The 18,622-nt window shown below is 40.4% G+C and overlaps 1 protein-coding gene across 1 annotated transcript; it reads left to right on the top strand.

The window, feature by feature from the left end:
• The first annotated feature begins 80 nt into the window (after positions 1–80).
• On the top strand, positions 81–18,399 carry LOC310985965 (monocarboxylate transporter 2-like). Its single transcript, XM_083971650.1, has 5 exons — positions 81–131; positions 960–1,183; positions 6,814–6,957; positions 9,683–10,498; positions 15,701–18,399. Exons 2-5 carry the CDS (start codon positions 967–969, stop codon positions 15,979–15,981), a joined length of 1,458 nt encoding a protein of 485 aa, XP_083827776.1. The 5' UTR covers positions 81–131; positions 960–966; the 3' UTR covers positions 15,982–18,399.
• Positions 18,400–18,622: the final 223 nt, after the last annotated feature.

The raw sequence follows: 18,622 nt of genomic DNA on the forward strand, positions 1-18,622 counted from the left end.
CGTGACTCGAGACAAAACTCCCCCAGGACATCGATGTGCCACGTGACACCACGTCAAATAAAGCAGCACGGCTGAAACTTTGGTCTTCAACTTTGTGGAGAGAACCAGGCTGTGGAGGCGCTCAGTGAAAGGTAAAGACTGCTTAGACCTTCCTAAACATATATTTGAGCGTGTTTCTCTTAGGCTGAGACTTGGTGGGTTTAACACCGAGGTTTATCTTTGATTTGTGTCGTCCACGTGCTAAGTGTTTGCTGCCGACTCGAGGCTTTTTCTTCACTGACACGGTGGTTGGCTCGTTCTTCACTATCTTGGGTGGGAAACACGGCTTGCAACGTCTCCAGGTTGAATGAAGTGTTGCAGTTTAACTTGTGAACAGAGTTAAAGATGCCATCTGCTTTCTGCCTGACTCGCTCAGCAAACCCGCGACTCTTTAGTTGTAGTGCTGCGTTAATAACACACCGTATGTTTTTGTCAGACACTGTCACATGCAGTCGTGTTTGCCAAAAATAAGTGGTCAACTTAATTATTTAAAGGCGAAGTGACTGTTCCTTTATGACCATCCAGCCCATGTTTAGTAGGTCAAAGAAGAAGAAGAGTTTCATTTTAAAACAAAAAAAGAGCAGCTTTTGTGACACTTCACACACATTAGTTATGAAATACTTGCTACATAAGTTTTTGCCACTGACTTTTGGAAATAAAACTCTTAATGTTCATGATATAGTGGCCATTTATTAAAGTGTCAATTATTTTGACATGATACATTTAAGTTTTATTTTGAAAAGTGGCTTCTTATTTGCTGTCATGAAATTCAGAGATGGTGCACAGTATCTTAAGAAATATTTTCTGTGTGTAAACCATAGACTGTATGGTGTAAACATTACCGTGTATAATACATTATTTAGCACTTTTGAAATATCTATTTTATTGTTTTGGTGACACTGTTTCTCTCACTCTCTCAGCAGGATCATGGCCCCTGGAACTGCAAAGGACTTGGGCTACAAACCCCTGGATGGTGGTTGGGGGTGGATGGTTGTATTTGGGGCCCATATTTCCATTGGATTTGCTTATTCCACTCCAAAAGCCCTGTCTATTTTCTACAAACCGATCCAAGAAGACTTGGGGGCCACCAACAGCGAAACAGCTTGGATTTCCTCCATTATGCTGGCTGCCATGTATGCAGGCGGTGAGTTGATTCAATCAGTGCCTGTTATATTGATTTTCCCATCTAGGAAAAACAAATACTATTATCAGTGGGATTAGTGGACAAAAGGTGAGTGGCAAATCATTCACATTAAATTCACTTAATACCTTTTGTACAAATTTAGTGGCATTTTTAACTAAAAAAAAATCTAAACAGCCTTTGTCCTATATTACTTAGTTATATCTTTAGTCAAGGCAATTTTAATTGAAACAAACTAATTCATTGTTTAAAGTGGATGTTCCCTATTTGTCATGGACCTCAAACCTAACCCACAATTAATTTGTGGTCTTGGTAGGCTACTATTAAAAGTTATTTTTGTCTTTCAGTTTCTCTGTTGTGATTGTCTAAGATAATCCTTTATCCTGGAAATAGTAGCTAGTCAACAAAGTATACCGCAATACACCATACAACATTGACTAGCTGGTTCTTAAAGCCAGGCAGAGTCACATTGTTATTCACATCACAGGAAAGTTCACTGTTCTACTGTTGTTTACAGATTTTACCACCAAATACATTGATTTTCTGCCACATTGTATGATCCCATAAATCCAAAATGTGTTTTGTTACCTAATGCGAATATACTAGTACAAATCATTTTTTAGTAATGTTGTTTTCTTATACAGAACAGGTTCATGGTTGATATGGCACACCAAGTGTTACAGATACTGAATTTCTGGATGATGGGATCTGATCTGACTCCAGACTGCAGATATTTTTATTTATTCCATCAAAGTGGATTAACTTAATGGCTGACATTCACTGATTTATCTGCATTATGTCGGTATCAGCAGACATGCTACAACAATGAAACCACCTAGTTACTGTAAATTCAATAACTTAAACTTGAGAGTTGCAGCAGAGCCGTTTGAAATTCAGATAACTTCAGGCCATTGCAGGTTCTGTAGCCAACACCTCTAAATCAATACTCTTTACACGACTTGAGAATACTTTTTATATAAACGAGCAAATGATAGCCTGCAGGTAAACCAGGTTGAGCTGTTTTTTTTCTCTCTCTCCTAGTCCTTTTGTTTTGTGTTGTATTGTGTTGTATTGCATTGTATTGTGTTGTGTTGTGTTCCCTCGAGGCTTTCATACACCAAGCTAACCTTCAAGAACTAGCATTGTTGATCAAACACCCTCTAAATCACTTTACACCTTCTGTTAAAAGTTGCTGAAAGACCACAGCTGATGTTGAGCAGACTGCAGAGTTTGACATCTGTGTGAGAGGGATTAAGTTGACATCAATAGACATTACGGCCAAAATTCGTGTTGGTTAATTCCAGTTTCACAGCAAATGGAGAATCCTTTTTACTATCTGGCATCTGTCCCTTCTACAAAGAAAAAAACTGTTGTGTATGGCTGTGCCGTTGACTCATTTGGACCAGATAGAAAATTGAGAAATTGACTTCACATGACTGACTGCACCCACTGAAATAGCTCGGAGCTGCCTAATAAGGTGAAGGTTGTTATCATGTATTACTCGCCTGACTTTAATTTACTTATCCACACTGTCACTGTTTAATCTAAGTTGTTAAACAGCAGTTTAGCACTTTCTCTTCAATTTTCAGGTTTATACAGAATATATGAAAGCAACCTCACCATTGGGGGATCAGTGTGCACAACTTTACTTAGGCCTGTAATAGAACTGACTGTAGGTAACAGTTGTTGCAAGTCATGAATTACTTCTTCTTGACCTTCTTGGCTTTTGACTTTTCTTAGCCCAGCAGTGCCTGCTGGTAATTACAGGCCCTTGTTGTGGGTTGTGTATGAGCTTTGTAGGATACTTAACACAATGTTACTATACTATCTCATAATGTTGGATGTTTTACACCCCACCAGTGTTTTATGTGACATTTTTATATACATGAGAGCATATATTTTTTTGGTTTTAAGATCCAAAAACAACCTAAATGTAGTTTTACAACTCCTCTTTCAGGATTCGCTCTAGAGCTTTAGTAAAACAGGTTTGTGAGCCAATAAAGTCAATAAAGTAAATCTATCTGCTAACAAAATAGGTACTGGGTTCCTAGGAGAATGCAGAGTTGTCTGGCAAAACAGTTGAGACTTTGCCATTCAAACTAATTTTATTGATATCACTCTACAACCTGAACATTATTAGGTCTTGTCAATGTCCCCTCTAATATGTATTGTCTATGATGTCTGGTTGATAGATATCAAATGTTTTTGAAACCATAGAAATCCCCTGGATATCTCATGGGACAAGCCTTAACCAATTCCAATGTTTCAACCACAGTGTAGTGTTGGTGGCTGAATGACAGAATCTTCACCGGTCATAAACAATGGATTAACATTAGCCTAGTCCTTTTTGTAGAAAAATAAAATGGGAAAATTCTACCATTCCCTTCAAATACAGCATGCTACTTATGGATCAGTGCTTTATTTTGTTTTTTGCAGCTACATTAGCAGAAGAATAGAAGCAGAACAAAATGTTTGTGTGATGCATGGGTGCATACATGCATACGTTGCAAGACACTTGCATCTGGGTGGACGTCAGATGAGATGCACATGTCCCACCACTGCTTTCACAACAGTGTAGCAATCTGAGAAATCTTAGATGGCTTTTCTTCAGGTTTGGTGTCATTCCACATTTCACTGTGGCATTTGGAGTACTTCGGACAACTCATTAGATGTCTCAAAATACGCCAAAATGGAAAAAAAAAAACTTGTGTTGGCTTGACACGATTCATTAGCTTCTTTCAAGGTTATAGAACGAGAGGGAATGTGACTCACCTGCACTCAACTCGGGGAGGCCTAACTGGTGAAATATTCCCCTCCACCATGGCTCAGGCACAGGGCTTTATCATATTGTCCTTGGCAAGGCTTCAGCAATGTCACCCAGTGGAGGCGAGAGACGAGGGTTATATATCAGAGGAAGGTTCAACACACTGGGGTCTGACGCCTGGTCCCCATGGGAGAGACATGACAGCCTTTTCAGAAAACCTCTGACTCAAGGAGTCCAAATGATAAAGTTATAATGGAAGTGGAAATGGTGGTAGTGCTGGAGATGCCCTATTGTGACACAACTACAGAGAGAGAGATGATCTATCTTTGACCCCCGCAGGCACCTGGTTAACTGTATCATATCAGCGTGGGTATTTTTATTTCATGTACAGTAGTTACATTGTTCAGTTCGGACGGTTCTTTACAGCTTAGAAAGGAACGAGAGAGAATGGTAAAAAATGAAATAAATATGTTCACTGTCACATTGTTTACTTTTATAAATGGCTTTCAGATCTCAGTAGCAACTTGGTGGTGCATTGACATTAGTCCATAGATGTTGCTCTTTTATTTGTCTTTTTTTATTTGTGTCTTGGAATCCCAGTGTTTTAAGAAGAAGATCACCAGTGGGAAACCACACACTGGTTTATGATGACATAATGTAAATAGCTAACATGAATATGGAGCAATGCACTCATGTTTTACATTCTCAAGGAAGAGATGCCTTAGGGAAAGCAAGATGGAATACACTTATTATATCAGATTCTGTTGTTGATGGTCAAACCTGTGTTTAATTGTGGCCTAAAAGGTTTTACCTTGGCCCGTGTGGTCCTGCTGTTGTTAGACAAGCTGCTGCCTTCTGGCTTAATGGAGAGTCTGGGACCAGTGTATTCATTTGGGTTGCCAGGAGGGTTGAGTATTGAACATTAATATTTTTTGAGTGCTGCTGTTAAATGGGTCAGTAGCATGAAGCAACTGTGAGGTGCCTAAATTTGGCAATGGATGCAGAGCCAGAGGCTTAATTTGGGTCAGTGCTTTATTTGTTGTCAGACAAAGATAAACACAGGCATTTGGGAAGTTAAAGTGCATTTCCAGTCGTAATCAATGTTTACCTCAGATATCCGGTTGCCTATGATCAGTTCATTTCATACCATCCATACTCCCAACAACAGCGTGTGGACATTTATAATCGTTTTTGTTCAAGAATCTATTGTTTTTTTTCAATGTTCATTAATGGGCTCCGGACTCATTTTAAAATTGTTCTGTGGTCACAAGTAACGTCCTTTTGACCATCATTTTAATTTTAAAATTAGCTTTACAATTAAATCAAATCAAAATTCGGACTTACCCCGGCTTCCGCATTGTTCCTTTCCGGGTCAGAGAACAAACATATCAGACGCTGTGTCTCAAATTCAGCGGCTGCAGCCTTCAGTCCCTCTACTGTTGTGTTCTCTGACCCGGAAAGGAACAATGAGGGAGCTGTGGTGAACATATCAACACTAGGCACAGGGAGGGAGCGCATACCAGCGTTGGTGAGGTGCTGACAACAGGTGCAAAACTGATTTAAGGAGAGTTAAGTCGCACACTCATAGCCGCCATATCAAATGATGTCAAATTTTGACATCGCAGCTATGAGTGTGCGACAAACGTATCAACACAACTATATTTTCCTCCCGTACTCTTCAGTCAGATCAGTGTGCCGTCTTTTTCTGGATGTTAACTCCAGGTTCGCTGTGCAGCAGCCAGAGTCAGCTAACCATTCTTAGTCGTGACAGAACTGTAAACTGCAGTAGTATACTGTAGGTCCACACACTCTGTGCACTGTAATTCACCACACAGATTATAGGTTTCAAGGCAGCTCTTATAGCCAGTTAAAGTAAAATCTATGATACCTTTTTTAAGTAACTTTTTTTTACACTTGTAGTAATTCCACAACAGTATACACATCACACAGCCTTAACTTCATACACATGACATTGAATACAGTGTTATGGCCATACCCTGACATTCACTCAAACTGTAGAGCTATAGGATATTATATAGGATATAGCAGACCAAACTGTTTTTATACAAAGGTGTAAACATGTTGTTTTATTTTAAGTAGGACATTTAAACATGGGAATCTATCTCTGTTTTTTAGTCAGCTCATGTGGCCTTATGAGGAACTGCAATTTTTAGCACTTTCTTGTTGGCTACATTTTTCAGCTCCAGAGGTTCCTGCTTGGAAATTGATCCGCCTGGGTAAACATCCTCGTGGAGAAAGTAGGCGTTTGCCAAACATGTAATCCTCTTACTGTTGACTGGGCTGTTTTTAATTATCACCATCCACACAGACCCTTCCCACCTCTGCATCGAAAAGCAGCAGCCTGTTCAGGTTTCGATAATTGTGGAAGCCTGTATATTAGATTGATTGATCCTCTCCTCATGTTTGTATATATTTGAGTTGAATGATTATATATTCAAAAGGTTGGTCTTCATAGCAGGGAGAAGGGAGACTTTTTCATTATAGTGTGCTGTAGAAAGACTCGTGGTGCAATGTCAGTCTTTCAGGCAAGGTTATGAATGAAGGGAAGAGTGACAGCATATAAAAGACTGTTTAATTGCTGATTGATCACTGAGTGTAGTATTTTTACATTATCAGGGGAGAGTATAATGAGTTGCCAAGTTGCTTTGCAGTAAATGCAAAAGTGTGGAGGTGTTCCATTACCTGATGTGATGTCCTTTTGCCCTTGGTTTTGAATGGGAACTGGTCATGTTGTTCTCTGAAACAGTGATCACGAGCAGAAGGTAAGTCAGTTGCTAAAACTGCTTATAATGAGATGTATTATATGTTGATTCTGAACCACTATTTTTCTTTGTCTGATTCTTTGCAGGACCTGTGAGCAGTCTCCTGGTCAGTCGCTTCGGAAGCCGACCAATAGTGATAACAGGTGGACTGATGGGTGGGCTGTCGATGGCAGTTGCCTCTTTTGGGAGCAGCATCGTTTACATCTACTTTTTCATTGGCATCATTGGAGGTACAGTGCTTGGTTATCTTTTTTTAATATTGTCATTTTTTACAATGTGCTGAACAGACTAGACTTGCTCTGTTTGAAAAGCACCTTTAAATAACTTCTGCTATGATTTGGTGCTGTGTAAATAAAAATGTACTTCACTTGACTTGACTCGAAAGGCCTTAACCGTTTTTGATTGGTTCTACTAACTGGATACCAGCCCTGGGAATCTGTAGGAAAATTAGTTGACCAGGATATCACACCCCAAAATGAAGGGAAAGTACCTGTGGGTTTGCAGTCAAGTGAATGAGCCAGCTAATTTCATGCTTACCTCTTTGCTTACCATTCCCATCAGCGCTGGTTAATGCCCTATGGGGTCTTGACGTTGGCCGTCTGCCTCCTTTTTAGATTCTGTCAGAATATCTGGGTTGCCAGACCAGCTTCCCCCGACTGGGCTGCAGTTCTGTTTGTCAGGGGCCCAGGGCAACTGCCTCGGCTCCTGGGGTGCAGTTAGACCACCAATGGGGAACAGAACCAGGACGGTAATTAAGATGGAACTGTCCCTGATCCCAGAGAGCACGGTCTTACGTGGCCCTCTGTACTCTCCCATAGGCTCCCATCATGGTCGTCACATGGGGACTCCCTGCCACCCTGTGAGGCTCATTACCCTGCCAAGGACTGCTGTGAAGGATTAATAGGCCCAACAAGTGGCTGTGCCATGTGTGGTGCCTCAGGGTATACATGAGCCCTGCTCTGCTCCCCTGTTCCCTGGCACACTGACACACAGGCATCAGGCAGTTTTACCTAACAGACATACAGGCATATGCTCACATATATACACACATATACATACACAAATGCATACATATTCAAAGAGATAACCATCATAAAATCTCTCTGCAATTATGGCTTGTAGTAACTAATTATCCTTGTGTCCTTTACAGGAGGGAATGTCATTTTGAAATAGACATGGACAGTTAAGGTCAGGCTTATTGTCATTATTAATGATTGCAGTAAAGCAGTTGTGGATACATACTGTATGAGGCACAGAATTCAGCATATGGGGGATCTAGATCAGAGTGGTTTACAGTTTAGGCAACAAAGGATGTTGGTTTATTTGAGCAGAAAAGCGACTGTACAACAAATAGGTAAAATAGATACAACCTCGTGCCAGTCCTGGCAGTGTCTTAAAAACAAATTAAAGAATCTTAAAATCACTTGCGTGTTAAGCAGCGAAACAGGGTTTTTTTTACAGGGGAGTCTCACAGTTGAACCAGCTGCAGGCTGACTATGAGATTAAGCCGACTGACTGCATGGAGAGCTGCAGTAGTCAAGGCAAGAGAAAATAAAAGCACCAACTATATTTTTTTCATATACAGGAATGATTTTTAAATGATCAAGGGTGGAAGATAAAAATGGGAAGAGGAAAAATGAGAAATAAGAGTGAAAGCTGCTGTAGTTTTGATGTCCATGTCATTGTCCACCAATGGACAGTCTCTAACTGGCTGTATAGAGAGTGCTAATGGATTTTACTCTATATATTGATCATTAGTAAAAGGCACTGAGATAATGTTAAAAAAAACTGTGAATTCAGTCTTTTAAACAAACATAAAATAGTAATTGGTCGTGGTTATATGCTGTAAAGTAGTCAGCCACTAAAAGGGTTTTTGGTGCTAAACCCTTAAATATTTCTTCTTCGTGAGTAAAGAGTCAAGAGAGTGCGACTCATCTATTTTTACTTCAAGGACAATTCTGGGCAAATTCAACCTGGGACTATTAGTTTCCTAATATTTTAGGTCTAAAAGACGGATTCTGAAGATTTTCTTTTTAATTGCTCCTGTTGTGTAGTAGTTGTGTCTGTCCCCGCATTGCTACAGCAGAGTATAATGGGAGCAGACCGATCTTACCTGTTTAGGCTGTTTACATCCCACAAAGCTGCACACAGACAGTGTCCGATGGCTATTCAAACATACACCGAGGGGTTTGTGTACTTCAAGCAAGCGGACATGTTTGTAAACGGAGATTTAATACAAAGTCTCGCGCAAACTCGCAAAGTCTCGCGTGAGAGTCAAGTTGATGGCTAACCATGTTTACAGGTTGTCTGAAGCTCTCCCATTTGTTTTTATCAACAAAGGAATATCAACTTGGAGCCACAACATCTTCGTAAGAGTAAGTCTCGCTGTTGTTTATTCTGCCTGTAAACACACTGTCAACTTGACTCTCACGCGACACTTCGTGAGACTTTGTATTACATCTCCGTGTACAAACATGTCCACTTGCTTGAGGTATCAAACTTGTATGTTTGAATGGCCATCTGATGCTGTCAGTGGGGAAAAAAATGCAGTTTTGAGGGATATAAACAGCCTAAACAGATAAGATCGGTCTGCTCCCATTATACGCTGCTGTGGCGGGGCAGGGGCAGACACAACTACTGCAAAACAGGAGCAATTAAATAGAAAATCTTCAGAATGCTTCTTTTAGACCTAAAATATTAGGAAACTATAGCCCCAGGTTGAATTTGCCTGGAATTGTCCTTTAAATGGAGGGATTATTTCTGAAATAAATCCAGCACTCTGTGATGAGATTTAGCAAAAACTGAAATGAGATGAAAGCTTAATGACCAAACAGAATCAGTCTTAATTTAATTTAGCGAGCACCCTGTGGGGCTTACTGTAGGTCCAAGAAGGGTTTCTTGCTGAAGAAGAGTTTAGAAACCTGACCATGTACTTTTCCATCTGTCTACAAACAGGTTTTGGACTCGCCTTAAATCTGAATGCCTCTCTCACCATCATCAGCAAGTATTTCCTCGTCAAGCGCCCTTTAGCCAATGGACTGGCCATGGCTGGGAGTCCCGTGTTTCTATGTTTCCTGGCCCCTCTAAACCAGTTTTTACTGGACATGTTTGGCTGGAGGGGAAGCCTGCTCATCCTTGGTGGTCTGATCCTAAACTGCTGCGTAGCTGGAGCCCTGATGAGACCTGTTAGTGTGCCTTCTAACCCACTGTCTTGTGCACCACTGAAGGTGGTGGAAGAACAGCCAACAAGTGAGCGCAGGACTATGCTGAAAGACAGATGTATGCAGAACGCCAAGTTCTTGGATTTGTCCTTCTTCAAGGACAGAGGCTTTGTCATTTACCTCATAGGAAATGTTATGTTCATTTTTGGAGCCTATGCGCCCATTGTTTTCCTGTCATCCTATGCTATCAGTCAAGGCGTAGAGGAGTACTCTGCAGCGTATCTGCTCACTATTATGGGCTTTGTGGACATGTTTGTTCGTCCTGGCACTGGCCTTATAGCCAGCAGCAAGTGGATCAGACCCAGAATCCAGTACTTCTTCAGCTTTGCCATGGTTTTTAACGGGACGTGCCACTTACTGTGCCCACTGCTGAAGAGCTATCCCTTGCTGGTGGTGTATGCAGTTTTTTTCGGCATTGGTTTTGGCATGGTTTTCGCCCTAATTTTTGAATGCCTGATGGATCTGATGGGAAATGAAAGATTCCCCAGCGCTGTCGGACTGGTCACCATTATCGAGTGCTTCCCCATGCTTCTGGGACCACCTGCTGCAGGTAAATGTGCACACTGTATACTTAATGCATAAATAATCAGATTGTATGTAAAGATATCCCTCTCTCTCTGTCTGTCCCTCTCTTTCACCGGCCTGAGTATTTACTCTCAACTCACTAACTCACTTTAGACTGTTGATAGATGCCTTACGCTGCTCTTTTCTGCAGCTGAAGAGCCAAGGGGAAGGGAATAATGTAGGCTTACAAACATACAAATGCAGACTTGGGCGGGGGGTTCCATTGTTGCAGCATACATAAATAGCCAGTTTGAAGCAAGCTGCTTTGCAAACAATACAGCAAACTGAATTAAACATATTTGTGGGTTTATCTCTTTTTCGGTCATGGGCTGTGCATTATGTCACATAAGAGCTCAGTTGCTAAGACAGAGCAGGATTATCACTGGTGGGTAGGAGTTCTTTGTGGCACATGAGGGCCCACGAAAAATAGTAATTGGTTATGGTTATTTGATTGTAAATAAGCTCGCTGTACACATCGCTCAGGCTTTCATGGAATGCTTTGAATGACTAGAACAAAAGGCTAAGAAGCTGAGGGTTGCATACATCCTTTACATTTACTACATTAGTCTACTGTACGTCCAAAACAGGCTGTTATAGTGGTATTTAGAGTTCATAAGAAGTGTGTATGTGAGCAGTTATTAGTTAAAAGACAATAAGAACTGGTAACATGTAAAATGTTTACTCATGTTGCAACATGGTTCAGGCAGTGATAGCCTGGAGCTGCACCTCTGACCTCTGTGTGTGTGTTGGGAGATGTAAAACTAGTAGGTGAGAGGGACAATACACAGCAAGAGGGCTTTATTTTCTGTCTGTAAAACAAAATGTTGATTGATCTTGGAAACAGGATATTGAAAACAATAGAGACAAAAAAAATTGCCTCTAAAATATTCTATATGTCCTGTACAGTAAATGAGTTGTTGTGGAAGCACGATCCAATTGGGAATCCAACCTGAATCAAAATATTCTGATGCCAAAATAGAAATGCAACTTTAATTTTGCCATGACAATGGAAGTACATTCCTTGCACAAATTCAGTAGAATTAGTAGCTCTAGCGATGGTTGGGTAATTTTGTTGCATCAGTCTGACATTTCAAGTCCTAAAATTGAGGGCGACAGGAACTTTTGCAGTTCTTTAAAGATTTTTCCCCTCTCAAATGAAATGCTTCCTCAGTTCTAAAAACTGATGTGGTACTCCCAGGTATTTAACCCTTTCATGGGATGAAACCTTGTCATTAACATACACATCATGTGGGCCTTTGGGGTCACCTGGGGCAAGGTGTGACTCATCAGAGAGCTGCTGTCCCACCCTGCCCCTCGTGCGAGTCGTTAGGATCACATGGGTGTTGTGTGTCACTAAAACACACACTTAATCCCAGACAGTTCCTCCTGTGGGCGCTTCAGAGGTCATCATCACCTTAATGAGATCATTGGCTGTCACAGACTGCTCTTGTTGAATCATTATTAACTCAGACATTAAATGATACCCTTTCACATATGTGGTTAATGGGGGGTTTTGTAATGGGTCACGGTTAAAGCTACAAGCTGAATCACTGCACTTTTTTTCTGCTTACCAGCCCATCAAATAGGAGAAAAAGCCATTTGATCTGATGACTTATGTCCCCAGCACTTCTCTGGCTCTGATAGGGCGTTAGATTGAAGTGTTGGACAGCTATCTTCATGGTCTAAATAACTGTGTAATCAGAAGGATATTGTTTACCCTCTTTGCTTCCTTGCCATTTTCGTGACAGGTGCACTTTTGAAAAACCCACTATAAAGCCCTTCTCTTGATCCAGTAAAAACAGAGGCGTTGTACATAATGGCAGTAACAGTCTCTGAAAAGGGAGCAATTGGAGAAAAATGGTTTAAAGTGACAATTTGCCATCAATAGAAAATAAGCACTTTGAATTGAGGCCTTATTGTTGGCATCAGATCCTGTAACAGTTGCCACAGAGCTGGGCAGGAAAAAAGTTCTTCCATCCAGCATGTGAATGAATTACTGCTAACTGATGATTTGCAACCATTCAACTTTTCTGGACATATGACAAAGTAGAATTACAGTATCAAAGAGTTTCATTGTATTCCCACTGAATAATAATGCTGATACTAACTGATATTAGCAGATACAAAGGCTAAAACTACAGGAGAAAGGTCAATTGTTTCAATTAAACATGTTAAAAGTTCGGAGCCAACTGAATTTTAAAGGCTTTGCAATGATTACCACACCAAACACTTAAATGAAAATCAGCAACAGTTCACTGTCAACAATTTAGCAGTGACATTTGAATTTGTCTGTGAAGTTGTGGCACAGAAACTTGAGAAAGCTGCACTCCACAGTATAGACAAGTTAAGTTTAGAGTTTAAACTATTAAACCCATCAGTCAATACTTTGAAAAATATCAGCAACTATTATAATAATGATAATGATGTAATAAAACAAGAGTTTTCAGATAAAAATGAAGCAAATGCATAACATTAACTAGAAATAAATTCAGCAAAATAACAAAATGTGGAAAAAAAGCTGGAGAACTGACAGCAGACTCTGGTCATAACAAGCCAGTACATTAGGACGTTTATTCAGCGGAGCAGCCTTGCGCCACTTTTCAGTTCTCTCCCAGTCCCTCACCTGGTTTTGTATTTTGTTTGCCCTGTCTGAGTGGTTGTCTATGTACTGCACTGTGACAGTTCAGGTTTGAAGAGTCTATGAGGCTGTTGAGGTATGTCAGCCAGTCATGCATGAAGTTACAGTACATGAAAACTACCGGCTCCCGGCAGGTTTGGAAGCGGTGGTGTGTTCTGCTCCTCCACACTGGATTCACCCCTTCGGCATCCGGTGACTGAGTCCTTGTACTGTCTTTATACTTCAGCCTCTTAATCCCTGCGTTGTTACTCCATATTGTTTTTTTGTTTGTTTGTTTTCTTGCTACATTAGTCATGGCTGTTTGACCTGAGGTGATGCATTTTAACAATTGGTACAAGTTAGTGCTCGAGTTGCCCTGGTAACCACATGTGTCTCCCTGTTAAAGTGTAGCAGACTGCTCTTTCAGAGTGTCACAATTTGCGTTGATGCACTTGTTTATCATTATCAATATTTGTTTGTGTGCTTGTTTTGTTTATCACCTCCATGGCTGGTAGGTTTCATAAATTCACCCACAACACACAACGTCACCTGAATAATATGTGAGACAGGAATGCTGTTATCTAAACCTCCACTGCACTTAAGTCTCAGATAGTTGTTTTCTCAATTTAGTATTACAGAAGTAATTCCTAACCAGCTGTAGAAACTATTATCATCCCGTTTCATCTCATGTTTGGAAATCCTAAATTTATTTCTGTTGCCAAGCAACTGACACTGCTTTTCTGTTGTCATTTTACTGAAGTGTTGTTCAGATTTTGTCGCTGAAACATACCAAAAAAATTACTTTTAACTTGAAGACACATGAGTTAAACGTGTTGGTTGCTTTTCAATTAGTCCCCAATAAAATGTGCACCACCGATGTCTGATGAGCTGTGGTGTTACATGCAGTGTAAATCTGTTAAGTGGCCTAGCACATACTGTAGAGCAGCCTCCTCCTGCAGTAAATTATGTACTCTGTCCATGCACAAATCAATATGTCAACTTTAGGGTTCACTCAGTGGCTTGTTTGGTGTCCTCGACAAATACACAGAGGGTATAGTGTACATGCACATGACTTAATTAACTCTGCATATCGCTTCACTGACAAACTTTTCCTTTGCCTCCAACTTGAGTTTTAATGAGGTGAAAATTTATAGGCCCCCCAGTTTGTCTGGTGCGACCCTGTTCTGAGGCGCTCATTTAATAGGGTAAATAAGTGCCTCCCTGCACGTCTAAGATTCTCCTCCAGAGGGCACAATCGTTATGTCTCCCCCGTAACTAGTCTGCTTGTTACTTCTCCCCCAAAAACCTGCGGGTCAATCCAATTAGGAGAAAGTGAGGTAAGTGGGTGTAATTAGCCTTTTGCTTTGGGTGTTTAATGACGCTCAGTTCAAACTCTCATCATTAAAGTCCTGTACCTTGGCCATAATTAAGCTCTGAATACATTAAAAAAGAGGTGACTATGCCAGATGGACTTAATTACTGCTCAGCCAATCAAGGACTGTCTTAATGAGGGTGATGGTCATTGGCATACACGCACCAGATGAGTGCTATCAATCAGATGATACAGCCTTCATTGAGATTGTTGAAACTGATCCAAATGCAAAGTGACCCCTCCTAGTGTAAGTCCTCTAAGTGCAAACACACACACACACACACACATACACATTCACACAAACATCATTATCATCATTATTTGTTGCCAAGATGATAATTGGTGCACTTAAGAAGCTCTACCAAGGAAACAGCCCTTTAAAATTAATAGGTTGTGATAAGGCACTATAACAATCTGCAATAAAGATGCCTCATGTTGATATGCAGCAACAGTCCCAACAGTCAGGACCAAAAGATTTCTGAAAGGTTGTAGGTAAAAAAAACTGGAAGAGGGTGTCAAAAACACTACTGAGTTTGTTGATGGTCAAGCCTTTTACAATACATAAATAATACCTGTTCTTGCTCGAAGTGATACAGATATTAAAAAGTCCTTCCACAGACTGAAATGTTATTAAGATGGGTTGTAATACGCGGAGAAGGACAGACAGACGGACCGTCATACATGCTGAGACTGAGAGAAATAATGGTGCTCGGCCATCGATCCATGTCTGGAGGCGAAGTGTGAGGAGGAGGGGGCGCTACAGGCGGGATGCAGTTAAGACTCTGAAAACCTTGAGGCTTAAATCTGATCTAAACCACATTTGTCACTTTTCTGGAGACTTGGGCTCGATATTTATGGCTCTGAGAATGGGCCTCTCATCTGATTCGTTTTGGTAGCAGCCGTCCAAATTGCCTTCCCAGAGATGCAGTGAGAGCCAGGGAGGGTGTAATGGCCCTCTGTCGTTTCCGACATGACTCCTCTCAAACTGGCCTGTGTTCACTCCCTCGCTCTCACACACACACACACACACACACACTCGAGTCAAATCTGAGTGTGGCCTTGCTCATCAGCTTCAAACTTGTTGAGTTGTTGAATGAAGATGGCTTTTGCTTTTTATGGAGTACAGTTGTGTTTTGGTTTGTTTGTTTTTTCCATTTTGGACATCGCATAGACTTACTTTTCCACCTTTCTCCACACAGGATTACTGGTGGACGTCTTTGGTGACTACATGTACCTCTTCCTAATGTGTGGCTCAGTGATCACGGCTGGTGGACTCTTTCTCTTCGTCATGAACATCTATAACTACCACATGCTGGAAAAAGAGAAGACGGCAAAGGAAACACAGCAGAACCAAAAACCCATGGAGGACCAGGACCAGGTAAGATGCTCAGAGGCGGAGATGACACACACTTCTGAGGTAACGGTGGAACAAACCGAGTCTGAAGCAAAAGATAAGAGCCAGGCTCAGCAAGGCCTGTGACTGGAGGACACAGAGACACTTAATTAAATACAGTTCTTCTGTTTAGTATGGATGTTTGGGGCTTATGTATGTGTATGTGTTTGTGTTAAGACAACATAATAACTAATTCCAGCCCTAACACTCATTTATTCATTGTTTGGTTTGTTCAGTCAAACAACATTTTGATATTCAATTAACCTTTTTGACTAATTTAATAAGCAAACAAGACTAAGATTTTACAGGCTGGTTAACGACTCTATGAGGTTGTACTTTAGCACCAGGTAGCTTTGGGCTAATTGTCAACACCAGTGTACTAACATGTTCACAATGGCCATTCAATTTACCGTGTTGACGATCTTAGTTTAGCATGTTACCATGCTAGCATTTGCTAATTGGTACCAACACCAAACTAAAGCAGAGGGCGATGGAAAATGTACAGATATGATACAGAAACAATGAATTAAAATTCTGACCAGGTGATGGCTCTCAATGAAATGCTAAAAGTTCACCGATCTTACTATCCATGAACGTCTTAAGTGTTGCGGCAGTCCATCTATCCGTTGTAACATTTCACCCTGAACCAGAAAAGTGAACCTGATGGTGACACTAGAAGAAAAGTCAGGAGAAGCAGGGTACACCTTGGTTAGATTGCCAATCACAGGACAAGTTAGTTCACTCGGAAACAAAAACAGTGGTACCAGAGCAAGAGCCAGTGGATCACAAATGTCAGTAAGATTCATCTTCTGGGGAAAATGATTATGTGGCAATACACCTGATAATTAAGTTTGGACCAAAGTGATTGATTGGGCAACATGCTTGGTAAACATACCAAACTTAAAAAAAAAAATAAAAAAAATCAGCTTCTTTTCTCAGCTTTCAATCATCATAAATTAAATGTATTTTAGATGGTTAGTTGGAGGAAAAATGTTTTTAAAAAAAAGTTGTTGTCTCAGGGAAATCATATCAGCATTTTTCTCTGTTGTCTTATCTGTCTTATTGACTACACAGTTTATTTAATTGAAAACAGTGATCAACAGATTGTTGTTATGATTGCAGCTTCAATTCAGTTAATGATCCACCCACTCAGTCAGTTTGTGTGTTTACTCTCTAAAGATTGTTCATGGTGGTAGTGTGCCTATATGACACACTGAACCAGGTTCAGTCACTTACAGTAACCTCTGTAATACTTTACTTGTGTGTGTGTGTGTTTTATTTTATTCCATTGCATAATAACCTTGAATAACTGCTAATACCATGAGGTGCCACAGCCTCTGTTTGAGATGAGTAAGTCTTATTGTCTGAGATTTAGTGAAATGCAGCAAAGGCTGACTTCTGTCTCTGACATGATCATGTACGCACACGTCTGCTTTTCCTTTCACTCATTTCTTACTGTTCAGTTCATACTCATTTAATCTGTCTGTGAAAATAGTTCCTGTCATGATGTGGGAAACCTCAGGGGGCTGCATTAGATATTTTGCACTTTCACTGTTAATTTTATAAAACTGGCAAAACGTTTTATACATAAAATATTGTAGCTGCCAGTTAAGACATGGAAATATTTCCAGTGACTTGAGACTTTATCTCCTCACCAGTTACTGTACATTCAGTATACATGAAGTCTATAATGAACATACAGTAACAAAACCCTCTTTTGACTTTTATTCTATAGCTAATGTCTTTAAAAAAATTGTCAATATTTATTTGAACATGATGAACTATGGTGTGTGTGTGTTCCACAGTAATACGATAACTTTGTGTTGACATTTAGCAGTGACATTTGTTATTCGTGTGAAAATGGATTAGCATGCACTGTTAATTGATTTGATGCTGGGTTTGTTTATGCATGTGAGTGAGTGTTGAGTGCGAGGGAGTGACAAAAAGTTTTAACTTTACAGATAATTCTCTTTTTTGGGGGGGGCTTTTTGCCTTTAATAGATAGCACAGTTGAGACAGACAGGAAATAGGAGGTAGAGAGAGGCTGGAACGACATGCAGCAAAGGGCCGCCTGAGTTGGGATTCAATACAGGGCCAACTATTAACCTCTGTATATGGGGCGCTTGCTCTACCAACTGAGTTAAATGACTCGGCCTTTACAGATAATTCAAAATCTGACTGTTGTATTGAAGGTGGCAGCTTTTGGAATTTTCTGTGTTTCTGAGGGTTTTTTATTTTTATTTTTATTATTAGACAAAGAAATTAGTGCATGACAGGAAATAGAGAGACCAGAGAGGGGATGACAAGCAGCACAAGACTCAACCTTGTTGGTGGTACACACTTAACCAGGTGAGAATTAGTTTACTAAACGGTTAAATGTCAAATTGTTGTAGCTTCACTTCAACGTTTGACATGTTTTATGCACATTGTATTTACTGTACCATTGATACTGTGGATAACACTGTTCTGTTACCTTATAATAAACTCCTTTTACATTTCACTGTATTCTGTTCTACTTGATACTTTGTCTTGCATCTATGAAGTGAAATCTCTTTGCTGTCCGTGATGATATTGTTCGACTAATGGGGAGAATAGACCGTCCACTCTCATTTCCTCCACATTGAAGCGGCGAGGTAAATGACACTCGGACACAAGAAAAATTCCATCAAATCAAAATCTGACCGCGCAACTTCTCAATGTTGGTGGCTGTGTCCAATTTTTCACGACA

Source organism: Trachurus trachurus (assembly GCF_905171665.1).
Source record: "Trachurus trachurus genome assembly, chromosome: 5".
NCBI lineage: Eukaryota > Metazoa > Chordata > Actinopteri > Carangiformes > Carangidae > Trachurus > Trachurus trachurus.

Excerpts from the sequence above, each read along its gene's own strand:
- LOC310985965 (XM_083971650.1), top strand. The coding sequence starts at position 967 with ATGGCCCCTGGAACTGCAAAGGACTTGGGCTACAAACCCCTGGATGGT. Across the intron at positions 1,184-6,813 it reads GGCTGCCATGTATGCAGGCG|GACCTGTGAGCAGTCTCCTG; the intron begins GTGAGTTGATTC and ends GATTCTTTGCAG. Across the intron at positions 6,958-9,682 it reads TTTCATTGGCATCATTGGAG|GTTTTGGACTCGCCTTAAAT; the intron begins GTACAGTGCTTG and ends GTCTACAAACAG.